At 34.6% G+C, this 13,392-nt stretch overlaps 1 protein-coding gene and 1 long non-coding RNA gene across 2 annotated transcripts; both read left to right on the forward strand.

Moving 5' to 3' along the window:
• The first annotated feature begins 1,028 nt into the window (after positions 1 to 1,028).
• Positions 1,029 to 1,440, forward strand: LOC131028295 (uncharacterized). The gene is made up of 3 exons (XR_009102586.2): positions 1,029 to 1,086; positions 1,189 to 1,257; positions 1,369 to 1,440. It is a non-coding gene; the product is annotated as an uncharacterized LOC131028295 (long non-coding RNA).
• Positions 1,441 to 1,689: 249 nt separating this feature from the next.
• LOC131856710 (probable LRR receptor-like serine/threonine-protein kinase At5g48740) lies at positions 1,690 to 9,112 on the forward strand. The gene is made up of 7 exons (XM_059208604.1): positions 1,690 to 1,906; positions 2,004 to 2,203; positions 2,334 to 2,460; positions 2,572 to 2,656; positions 7,953 to 8,096; positions 8,596 to 8,728; positions 8,825 to 9,112. The coding sequence occupies exons 1-7, from the start codon at positions 1,690 to 1,692 to the stop codon at positions 9,110 to 9,112; spliced, it is 1,194 nt and encodes a 397-aa protein (XP_059064587.1).
• The last annotated feature ends 4,280 nt before the right edge of the window (positions 9,113 to 13,392 follow it).

Raw genomic sequence — 13,392 nt, forward strand, 5'->3', positions numbered from 1 at the left:
ATAAATGGTCTTTTGTTGAAGAAATACAGTTATCGATTGATTATTAATTTATCTAAACATAAAACAGGAAATTGCTAGCAAATAATATTAGATATGTCATAAAGTTTAGGCTTTTATATTATCGAAATAAAAAGCTTAGATGATTGAAGTAAAAATCTATTACAGTTACAGATTCAAAGTATCTATTCCTGAATAGGTACCCTCAAGACCGATTCGATCGCTTGTGGAATTCGGACAGCCTCAATTCTGTTTACAACTCTACTGTTAGTCGAAAAGCACATTCCAATAGAATGGTTTTGAATAAGAATAATATCACCGGCTTCCCGCCTGCTGTTGTGATGCAGACAGCTCTAATTGCCAAAACCACTGTAAATAGGATGCGTTTAATACTTGAGCAACAGAATACAAGAACTTTAGTTGTACTATATTTTGCGGAAGTCGAAAACCTCAACGACTCAGAGGCAAGGAATTTTAATGTTATGGTAAATGAACAGACTGTTAGCTACATAGATTACGCTCTGCAAAATCATTCGATTGAGCTGCCATTCACATACAACTATACGCAAGGAAGTGAAGTAGTGATATCTCTTGAAACCATAGACCAACCGGGAAAGTCTAGCCGTGGTCCTCTAATTAACGCCATTGAGTATTACAGAATAGTAGAGAGCAAGCCAGCAACTTATGCAGGCGATGGTAAGATCCTAATATCTTCATTTTTCTGATTCAATTTGTAACCATGGTTTCCTCTAACGGAGTCATCAACGTTGTTACGCTGCAGTCGGTGCGCTTTTATCAATTAAAAGAGCGTTTATTATCAAAAGCTGGATATCGGATCCCTGCTTTGGTATTGAATGGAGTGGAATGAGATGCAATAAAGGGCTTCCAGTGAGAATATTGGATATGTAAGTTTACATAACATAGTTACATGTATTCTTATGATGCACCAATTTTTTAGTAGCTGGAAATAATCAATAGTTACATGTATTGATTATCTTGAGTTCTACTTTCAATTAGCGATTTGTCGGAGAGGAATCTGTCTGGAACTCTACCACAACGGATCAGCCAGCTGACTCAATTGAGAAGCATGTGAGAACTCTTAATTTAACTGGAGTCAGTTATGTTTGGTTAAAGTAAAGTTTCGTTTCAAATCATTTTTCTAATGATTTTGCTAACTCTTCTGTTAAACAGTTCTCTTCAGAACAATAATTTATCAGGAACATTGCCAGACCTGTGTAGATTAACCAAGTTGGAGATAATGTACGCTGACTTCTTTCATACGTTCTTTTTAGTAGTTACAGAATACTCGAGCTCCAATATGTAGTTTATAATTCGATTTTTGTCTAATAACATTTTTATTGTAATTTTCAGACGCCTTGAAAACAATTACTTGACGGGAACCATCCCAGACTGTCTGTCGCAATTGAGTAACTTAAAACAACTGTACGTTCCATTTCTTTGCATGCTAGTTTTTGGGGTGCTAATGTTAATTCTTCTATTTCAAATGTGTTCTCTTTTCTGCGCTTACCAGAAATTTAGAAAACAATAACTTCAGCGGAGATGTTCCGGAAGGACTTTTGAAGAATCCTCCATTGATTCTCAGGTAATTCTAATATGAAACAATAGAAAGAAATTAGATTCATTAGTTTCTCATACACGGGTAGTCTGGAAGGAAGCCCGCCACTTTTAAGAATGTATATACTGGTGTGCAGGTATACCCGGAATCCCCATCTGTGTAAGGGTAAAGATAAGTGTCACTCTAATAAGAGTAATAAGGCCGGGATTGTGGTTAAATCAACTATTGGTGTTGCAGTCCCCGCTTTTGTAGCAGTCATATTGCTTATAATATATCTTAGAAGACATAACTCCAACAAAAGAAACAAAATGGTGAATATGAACGCCAATCATGGTGAGGACTTCAGTCTTGCTCTTTAACGTACTTATTTTATAAATCTGTGTGTGTTGATTTGAAATACATATTGTTTGTTTGGTAATCAAATGTCCAGCTGTAACTGTGCTCAACCCTGTGAAGTCTCGTTCATTTAGTCTAGTTGAGATGATGAGAGCTACACAGGATTTGAGCCAAAAGATTGGCGAAGGGGGTTTTGGAAGTGTGTACTTTGGCAAATTGCAGGATGGTAAGGATGTGGCTGTAAAGCTTCTCTCGTCCACATCAAAACAAGGAGCAACGGAGTTCTTGAACGAGGTAATGCAAAACAAAGCCCGTTATCTATCTTATAGTATCACATGCTCTGCTTTATGGTGTGCTCTATCTCCACCTAGCCCGTTATTGAAGCTGTTGGAGACTTAAAGCTCACAACTTTCCTTGTTAACAGATCGATCTGCTATCTCGATTGAATCATAGGAACTTGGTGTCCTTGCTTGGCTATTGCAATGACTTCAAACAACTTATGCTTGTTTATGAGCACATGCCGTGTGGATCACTGAAATACCACCTCTACGGTGAGTCGATAGACTATAATGTTTCACTAAAAAGCAATTGATAGGTAAGAAGCGTTATCAGCCCTCACCTGTTCTAACACACACTCACTCATTTACATCTATATTCTGCAGGTTCCTTGTCCAAATCTTCCACACTCGACTGGAAAATCAGGCTTCGAGTAGCTTTAGATGCAGCAGAAGGTAGTATATCGCCGATGTACATCGGTTACTCAAAGTTTACAATGATTCCGGTTTTAACTTTGTACTAGTCCAGAATTCTTAAAACCAATTTGGGTACTCGGCTTTTGATTTTGTAGGGATAATTAACAAATTTGGTAATAGTTTCTTTGTTGAAAATGTTAAAAGGACTGGACTATCTGCATGTAAACTGTGTTGATAAGTGATGCTGCTCTAGCATGCAGCTCCATGCAACTCCAGTTTGGACATGTAGCTATCCATTCATCACCATGCATAAGCTATTTTTAGTTAATAGTTTTTTTTTGTTTATTCATGCAAATAAAGCATGTACTCCAGCATGCATGAATCCTTAGGACTATTTTTAGTTTTGCTTTTTGCATGAGTTTGTTTTTAGTAAATAAAGCATGTTGTGCATGCACTTATTGTATTCTTAATTTAGGGAGTAGTTTGTTTTTTTTAGGTTTGAGAGCCTTAGTAGCTTTCCGTGCAAAGCTAGGAATATATTTAGAACTGCAGTTATTATTTATTCTTCTAGACTGCAAATTCTTTATATATACAGCCTCTATGTAATTTTTTAATTAAGCTTCAATAAAGATATTGGTGTTTTCTTCTTTTTGCAGTTATTGTTTGCTAATCAGTTGGTTCAGAAAGGATAGGTCAGGTTCAAAATTCTACAAGTGGTATCAGAGCAGGTAAAATTGTTTTGGGTTAAAGTTTTATTGTTGGAATTTCACCAAAGTTAATCATGTCGAATTCTAACCATATGCCCGTTCCAGAATTTGATGGGAATGATTATGATTATTGGTGCATTAAGATGCTGACCTTTTTTATTGGAAAAGATTTGTGGGAGATTATTGAATCAGGTTATGAAGAGCCAACTGATTGGAATGCCCTTACAGCCAATGAAAGAACAGCAAGAAAGGAAGCAAGGAAAAAGAATGCTCAAGCTTTGTTTCACATTCAGATAGCTCTTGATAAGAGCTTATTTCCAAGAATATTAGGAGCAACAACTACCAAAGATGCCTGGAAGACTCTACAAGAAGCTTACTAGGGTAGTGATCAAGTTAAAGTGGTCAAGCTTCAGACATTGAAGCGAGAGTTCGAGAATTTGAAGATGCAAGAAGCTGAAAGTATAAGTGATTATTGTGTCAGAGTCAAAGATGTAGTCAATAAAATGGCTACACTTGGAGAAATTGTAAGCAATGAAGTTTTGATTAAAAAGGTGTTGAGATCTTTGACACCCAGATGGAATCATGTAGCAATAATCATAGAAGAAAGCAAGGATTTGACAAAACTACAGTTTGATCAACTGGTTGGATCCCTGATGTCTCATGAAGAAAGATTGAAAGATTCTTTTGAAGGTGTAGAGAAAGCGTTTTCCTCTAAATTGCTAATCACAAAAGATGAAGATACAAGCAGCAGTAGTGCCAAACTCAATCAAGGCCAAGGTAAAGGGCAAAGCCAAAATTCTTCAAGAGGTAGAGGAAGAGGTGGCTCAAGAGGAAGTGGTGGTTTCAGAGGAAGAGGTAGAGGCAGATTTGATAAGAGAAATGTTCAATGTTACCATTGTAACAGGTATGGCCACTTTGAAAGAGAATGCAGATTAAAAGAAGGTAAAAGTGCTAACTATGCTCAAGAAAGTAGTGACAATCCTCCTGATCACTTATTTTTATCTTATGCCAAGGGTGAAAATACTAGTAAAGATGTTTGGTACCTAGATTCTAGATGCTCTAACCATATGACAGGGAATGAGAAGTTGTTCTCAACAAAGGATGGAAGTTTCAAATCCAAGATCCAGCTTGGTGATGATAAATCATTGGAGGTTGCTGCCAAAGGAGCTATGGAGGTCCAAACAAAAGAAGGTATAAAGAGTATTCATGATATTTATTATACTCCACAATTGAAGCACAATTTGTTAAGTGTTGGGCAGCTATGTGAGAAAAATTATAAAGTAGTCTTTGAGAATAAGACTTGTACTATCTATGATAAGAATAAGGATAATAGGGTGATCACTGTTGTTCCTATGACAAGAAATAGGATGTTCCCCTTGAGGTTTGGTGAACATAACAACAGTTTGGCAAATATGGCTTATGAGGATTCAAGTTGGTTATGGCATCTCAGGTATGGGCATTTAAATTTTCATAGTTTGAAGTTTCTAACCTCATATGCATTAGTTTCTGGTTTGCCCAAGGTTGAGGAACACAAGGAGGTTTGTGAAGGTTGTGCTAAAGGAAAGCATGCAAGAGAAAAGTTTCCAAAGGGCAATGCATGGAGGGCTCATCACCCACTTCAGCTTGTTCATTCAGATATATGTGGTCCTATGCAGACTAAGAGTTTGGGTAAGTCATCATATTTCATCACTTTTATTAATGATTACTCACGAAATTGTTGGGTATATTTTTTGAAGGCCAAAGATGAAGCCTTGGATACAGTCAAGAAGTTTAAAGCCCTTGTGGAAAATGAGAAAGGGTGCAAGATCAAATGTTTAAGGACTGATCGTGGAGGAGAATTTTTCTCAAAGGCTTTCCAAAATTATTGTGATTTTAATGGCATCAAGAGGCAACTTACTACTCCATACACACCTCAATAGAATGGAGTAGCTGAAAGGAAGAATCGTACTGTGGTTGAAATGGCAAGGTGCATGTTACAAACCAAGGGATTGAGCAATTCTTATTGGGGAGATGGAGTTGCTACAGCGGTGTACATCCTCAACCGTAGCCCCACCAGTACACTAGAAAAGATGACTCCTTATGAAGCTTGGTATGGTAAAAGGCCTAATGTTAATCATTTCAAAGTTTTTGGTTGTTTGGCTTATGTGCATGTACCAGATTAGAATAGATAGAAGTTAGATACAAAGAGTGAGTCATGTATTTTTATTGGGTATAGTGAGAAAAGCAAGGCTTATAGATTGTATAATCCCCTCACTAACAAGCTTATTGTCTCAAGAGATGTGATTTTTGATTAAGGGGGAGTTTATGGTCATAAAAAAGGCCATGTTGAGAAGCCAAAATCTATTTTGAATGATGATATAATTGCTGATATTGATCATGAGCAACCAATTAATGTTTCTATATCTAGTGGTTTAACTCCACCAAGCAACCCTTCATCAAGTTCTTTAGTACCAAGTTCAAGTCCAGCTTCTTCTCCAAGTTCTACAAGGAAAGTAAGGAGATTGAGTGATATCTACCAGAGGAGTGGAAATCAAGTACATGAAGAAAACCCAGTAGGTGAAACAGTGAATTTTGCTTTATTAGCCAAGGCTGATTTTGAACCATCATGTTTTGAAGATGCATGTACTAATGAGGTTTGGGTGAAAGCCATGGAAGAAGAGATGGATTCCATTCACAAGAATGATACTTGGGAGTTAACAGAACTTCCACATGACAAAAAAAGGATTGGCACCAAATGGGTCTACAAGACCAAATTTAACAGTGATGGGAGTGTTGAAAGACACAAAGCGAGATTAGTTGCTAAAGGCTTCACACAAAAGTATGGAATTGATTATGAAGAGACATTTGCACCAGTAGCAAGACAAGAGACCATAAGAATGCTGATTTCATTAGCAACTCAGAAGAAGTGGAGCATACATCATATGGACGTGAAAAGTGCCTTCTTGAATGGGTACTTAGAAGAGGAAGTATATGTAGAGTAGCCACAAGGTTTTGAAGTGGAAGGAAAAGATAATTATGTCTACAAGTTGAAGAAGGCTTTGTATGGCCTCAAGCAAGCACCAAGAGCGTGGTATGCCAGGATTGATGGATATTTTCAGGAGAATGGCTTCCAGAGAAGTAAGAGTGATCCTACCCTTTACTACAAACAAGAAGGTACTGATATTCTCATCATAAGTTTGTATGTTGATGATCTTTTGTATATGGGTAGTAGTTATAAGATGAAAGATGAATTCAAAGCTGCTATGATGAAAGAATTTGAGATGAAAGATCTTGGTCTAATGAAATATTTTCTAGGAATGGAGGTTTATCAAAGTAAGGATGAGATTTTCATTTGTCAAACAAGTATGCACAGGATATGCTGACGAAATTTAATATGACTAATTGTAACCCTGCCTCCACTCCAAGTGCTCATGGAGATTTGTTATGTAGAGATGATGGTGCTGATTTAGTTGATGAGATAACTTACAGAAGTATTGTGGGGAGCTTGATGTTTCTAATCCACACGAGGCCTGATATTGCCTATTCAGTTTCACTTGTTTCAAGGTATATGACAAATCCATCTGAAATACATATGAAGGCAACCAAGAGGATTTTGAGGTATGTGAAAGGGAATTCAAGTTTTGGTATTCATTACTACTCTTCTGAAAAGTTCAATCTTGTAGGCTTTAGTGATTCAGATTGGGGAGGTAGTATGGATGACCGTAAATCTACATCTGGAAATTGTTTTTCTTTTGGTTCTGGTTTGATTACCTGGAGCTCGAAAAAGAAAAGTATTGTTGCCCTCTCATCTACAGAAGCAGAGTATGTTGCAATTACCTCAGCAGGTACACAAGCCCTTTGGCTCAGAAAAGGTTTTGAAGAAATTGGAGAAAAACAAATTCAGCCTATAGTAATTTATTGTGACAATGTGAGTGCCATCAAGTTAGCTAAGAATCCGGTTCATCACAGCAGAACTAAGCATTTTGATTTGAAATATCACTTCATACGAGATTTGGTGCAAAAGAAGGATGTCGAATTGAAGCACATCAACACCCAGGATCAGCTAGCAGATATATTCACCAAAGTGGTTGCTAAAGCTCAGTTTATAGCACTATGAGATAAGATTGTCAGCCCTCTCAGCATCAAGGGGAAGTATGTTGATAAGTGATGCTGCTCTAGCATGCAGCTGCATGCAACTCTAGTTTGGACATGAAGCTATCCATTCATCACCATGCATAAGCTATTTTTAGTTAATAGTTTTTTTTTTGTTTATTCATGCAAATAGAGCATGTACTCTAGCATGCATGAATCCTTAGGACTATTTTTAGTTTTGCTTTTTGCATGAGTTTGTTTTTAGTAAATAAAGCATGTTGTGCATGCACTTATTGTATTCTTAATTTAGGGAGTAGTTTGTTTTTTTTAGGTTTGAGAGCCTTAGTAGCTTTCCGTGCAAAGCTAGGAATATATTTAGAACTGCAGTTATTATTTATTCTTCTAGACTGCAAATTATTTATATATACAGCCTCTATGTAATTTTTTAATTAAGCTTCAATAAAGATATTGGTGTTTTCTTCTTTTTGTTGTTATTGTTTGCTAATCAGTTGGTTCAGAGAGGATAGGTCAGGTTCAAAATTCTACAAACTGCACACCAAAAATCGTTCACAGGGACGTGAAAAGCTCAAATATCTTGCTCAATTCCAGACTATGGGCAAAAGTAGCAGATTTTGGCCTTTCAAAAATGATTGGCGATGACAACGCATCTCACGTGACCACTACTATAAAAGGATCGGTTGGCTACTTGGATCCAGAGTGAGCGTTTTATTCGCTTATACCTTTAAAGTTTCAACTTTTAATATGGCTAGTTTGCAGATTTAACCAACAATTACAACGAAGCTCATAAACAATAAAAATCAATGGAAGTTATTTCTGTGTAAGCATGTTGAGGGAGGAAATCGACATTTGTAGCATGGAAGATTCTATTGTCTTTTTCCTTTGAAAATCTCTATCGCAAACTATCTATTGCTTTGAGCATGAGATTTTAACAAAATTCAAACTATAATCTTTGGTCAGTCTTAAATCAAATACATCAAGTATGTTAGTCAATTTTGAATGTTTAACATTTTTAAACTTAAAAGTGTATTCTTAGTGACAACACACATCAAACAATATATTAAATCTAGAAAATATCAATCAACTCTTAATATTTAACACTTTTAAATTTAAAAGTATAAAAATATAAGTTTAGAGTATGGCTGTTCCATAATCCTCTACTTCGGTAAAAGTAACATTTGTTTTGATTAATATAAAGGTATTTCCGTACGAGCAAGTTGACAGACAAAAGTGACGTATACAGCTTTGGAGTGGTCTTACTGGAGATTATATGCGGCAGGAAACCCATAGACGCGGAACGGTCCGAAGAAGAGCTCAGTCTTATCAAATGGGTTAGATTTTATCCACTTTTTGTGGCTTCATTGCCTGCAACTGTATATAGTGATAAAATATATCTAATGAAATGTTCAATCGTTCTTATGTAACAGGTCATGCTGCATATAGAGATGAATGAAGAATCTGGCAGTCAATTGACAGATATCCTAGACAAAAGGTTGCGTCTGTCCGAAAATGACTTCAAATCCTTTTATGATCTATTGGCTCTGTCAATAAAATGCATTCAGAACGAGGCATTCAAAAGGCCAACTATTAGTGAGATTGTAACACATATAAGAGGTGATCTGATTTCAGTCGAATCAAATGACACGACTCAAGAATACCTACAGTCTTTCAGCTTTGCAGAATATAGTTGCAGCTTAGTCCAAACTGGTAGGTGACTGTAGACTCGTATATGCTATGATATCTGTACTTACAGCTATTGGATAGTTGATGCTAGCCTCAAAATTCCACGCAACCTTCCGCTCGACGGAGAGTTATTCCGAGGAATTTTATTATCCAGTTGTTAAACAGTTAATATTTTAACAGCACGTTTCAATCACTGATTTCAGATTGTTTTGTTGAGAAATAAGGAGGGTGTTTTTTCTTAGTTAATATTGTCTGTAATTTTTAATTAAAAAAAATATTATTCGAAAGAAAGAATTTTGTAGTAGACGGCATGCTCGAAGCTTAAGCAAGATAAAGTGTAAATAATAAAAATATTAGGCAATAAAGTAAGGATAAAGAAAATAAATATAGTGATTATAAATGATTATAAGAATAAATATTCATTATGTTATAATATTCAACAACCTATACTAATTGAATATTTGATCATATAATGTGAAAATATTACAATTTTTTTCAATATATAGAGACCTTGAGATATTTTCCAATAAATTCTTTAAAATCTTAACTAACATGACACATTCATAAACTCCTTAATAATTATTTAATACTTTTTCCCCATAAACATTACAAATTATTATTTACATCTTGTTCTCAATACTCCATATTGGTTGGAGAAATGACACATTTCAACACTTTCCTTTTAATTTATACAAGTAGCCATTTCAACATTCATAACACAATTTTTTTCGTAGGTGGTTGAAATTCTCTCTAGCTAATATCCTTGTTAATATTATCTATTGACTTGAATGTAGAACTAAAAAAATTCAAAACAATTTTTCAATTGTTTACAAACTCTCTTATAAAATTAAAATTGAGTTTACGCAGAATCTTCATATGCATTTCTCTTATTTCTCTACCAACCTTGAAGATGCTCCATCTAATGATGAAGTATAATTCTACCCCCAATTGACCCCATTGATATGCAACTGATAAAGAAGACTTTGATTATGTGCCCTCAGTGGAGTATGTTCCAAACTAGCAAATCTGAAGTTTTGCTAAGAAGGCTGAATCTCGAGTGGGGGTATCTTCTAAATCTTCAAAGTACAAAAAGGTTAAAGAGAAGACAAAAGGCCCAAATTTGTCTCATTCTATGATTAGGGACAAAAGGGAAACTAGTACCCCCTATGCCAAAAAGACATTGTAGAATTCGCAGAATGTCAAAAATGAGATGGATGAGGAGGCAAAGGACAAGTTTGACATCCCTTATATATTGGATGGACCCGCAGGGGATGAAATTCCTCATAGATATCTCTAATGATATTGAAAAAGGTACCCCCATGATAATGGATAAGGCCTCCTCTGCCACCGGGACACATGACATGTTGGTAGTGGCCAATGATGTGATGGAAGGATAAAATAACCTTTTAAAATGGATGGTGTCTTAAATCAGCTTACCTAAGGATACTGTTAATACCTTTAATGACAAAGTAGATTTGGGGCAGAATAGTTTGAACACGATCCCTATTTTGGACAATGTTGATTAAATGCTTGCTCTTATAAAAAACGTGGCCAAGGATGTGAAAACTATGAAGATGGATCATGAGGAAAAGATCAGGCTTCTTGAAGAGACCATTGGTAGAGTACATAATAAGCTTAGTGTTTTTGTTGTTATGAGTAGAATTTCTATGTAGAATAGTATTGATAGTATCAAACAAACAAATGAAAACATACAAACCATTAAAGGTTTATAAAAGGGTAAATTTGGCTCTCCTTTTGCTAATGTGGATAACAAAGGAAAGAATGTTGTTGTAGATCAATATGGCATGGGTATAGGACCTATTCTTAGCCTCTCAACCAAATGCCTAGTCGTGATAAAGGTAAGATTGATCAAGTTCATATTGTCCATGATGTTTTGAATATCAATGAAGGAGCGTTTCACAAGAATGAAGAAGCTACAAAAATGTTAAAGAATCTTCAATAGGCTTTCGGGTCTATTGACCCTTTGATTTTCTTTTATTTTCTTGTTTGCTTGTTGTTGGTTTGCATCTATTTTTCCCTTAGTGTTGGCAGTCCTCTTTTGTAAAGGGTTTTGAGGTCCCTTCAAACCCTGTTTTACTCTAATAAAAAATTCTTATAAAATGGTACTTGGTATCTATATGTTTTCTCCATTAGTAATATATATTCTATTTACTATATTTAAGTCATAATAAACAATCATTAGTCACTTGGCATGACATTTGCACATTGCTTGATCACTATTTTTTTGACATGTAAAACATTATGCTTTTGCAATATTTTGAATATTTTTGTTACTTTTTCTCCATTCAATATGCTAGTGTGAAAATAGTTAAATTATACATCTAATATACATTTATTTATTTTGTCGATGTTGTATACCTACTCATTTTAGTTTAATCTCATTAGTTGGTTTTCTTGTCCCATCTCTAAGAGACATGGCACATGCTCTCACACTTCTCCAAAGATTTTTACATGTGTCACACCTCTTAGAGATTTACTTAGTACCTCACTTTTACTTTCCAGCTTCGTCCATGTTGTAAATAGAGAAAGGGTTGATTTATATGTATAATACATTTTCATGATATTTTGTGGCTTATTTTTTGTATGTGTTATCTTATAGAATTCTTGGATATTAATTGATATTTGGTTGATTTCATAGTATCAAAGACATAAATTATAATTTTCTTCCAAATATAAATTAAATCCCATACTGAGCCTTATGATTAGTGTGCGATAGAGATAAAAATTTATCACCATTATATATGAAGGCCCAAATTAGCTAGGAATGCATGTCAAATCATCTAGTTTCGTCACGAATACTTTTTTTCAAAAGAAATTTATCCCTTATACTATATGATCAAATAGTATATCATTCATTCCTATCATTAGAATTTTTGAGTTATTTTTTGTAAACATAATTTTATGAATTTGAGGAAAAATAATAATTTTTTTTAGATTAATTTTATGATATTTTTCAAGATAAATTGATTATTTTACCTAACTACTAATTCTCATAGCTCAAACTCCAATATCCTCTTCATTATGGTGTCACACTAGTTTTGTACTTCCCACATGGTATGCCATTACACTAGAGGTAGCATTCAAACTTGATGTATATACCTCTTTACCAAGTGTGAAGGATTTTTATCTATAGTGTTCTACAACACCACCTAGGGATTGGAATCACGCAAGTGAATAACTATAGCCTCACCAAGATTCACACAACATCTATAACTCTAAACACTTCTTCATAAGTTCAACTCACACCCTAGGCCACGTCATATCTACATTTCTCCAATCTATGTTCAATTGAGTATTGTGCCCATTTATTAGAGTTGATGAACAATAAATCAATTTAGCCACAAACTTCATCATGTTGACCTTCTAATAACCTCATTTATGCTCTCACCATGACTTATATATTCCATATATATGTACTATCAACAATGCCCCTTTTGTTCCCTTTCACCAACTATGCACAACCTTGTCAATCTAGTAGACCATGATCCATTTACAAGAAAGGCAAACAAGTTCTCAGCCTTAACTCAAACTTTAGCCTGCATTTTTATCTTGTTATGAAAAATGCTACTGTTTTCTCTAGTGACTAGCATATTTTACTACCTATAACTAAATGTTTTTAAGATAAGTGGGCAAGGGGCCTCAACCCATATAATTCAAATCATAGTAGTCTCATATAGTAAATGGTATCCCTTTAAAATTTCACACTCTATTTAGGACCCTATTTTAGTGTGCTCTTTCTTGGATCATTCAAAGCCTATTTGGGCCTTATGTTACTCTATAATTTAACTTCTATCACACAATTTAACTATCATCACATACTAAAATTATGACATATTTATATAAAAATAATTTTATTTCCTTACAATAGTTTAATAATGAAATTATTAAATTTTATATATTTATAGAACGTAATCCCTAAATTATAATTTTTTTATTTTATATAAATTTATATAATACCATTAAATCATTAAATTTATTAATGTTGAGAGGGAATATACAATGACAACAACACGGAGGCTATGATGACATAAACACATTGACAAAAACTCTTATCTTTCATCTTAAAATTTTAGACCAATTTACAGATCAACATTTAATATTTAATGATAAAGATGGTACAAAAAAAAATTATGGATTGACTAAACTTAGATAGATATATAAGCACTCAAAGAACATATTAGTAACTAAGATCATAATTAGCTTAAGGTAAGGGCGTAGTAGCATTCATTGGTTCCGGGGGGAGTAGTGGTCGTGTTACGTGTATATCTTCTACTGATCGAGGAGATGGTCC

The sequence above is a fragment of the Cryptomeria japonica genome, chromosome 1 (assembly GCF_030272615.1).
Source record: "Cryptomeria japonica chromosome 1, Sugi_1.0, whole genome shotgun sequence".
Classification (NCBI taxonomy): domain Eukaryota; kingdom Viridiplantae; phylum Streptophyta; class Pinopsida; order Cupressales; family Cupressaceae; genus Cryptomeria; species Cryptomeria japonica.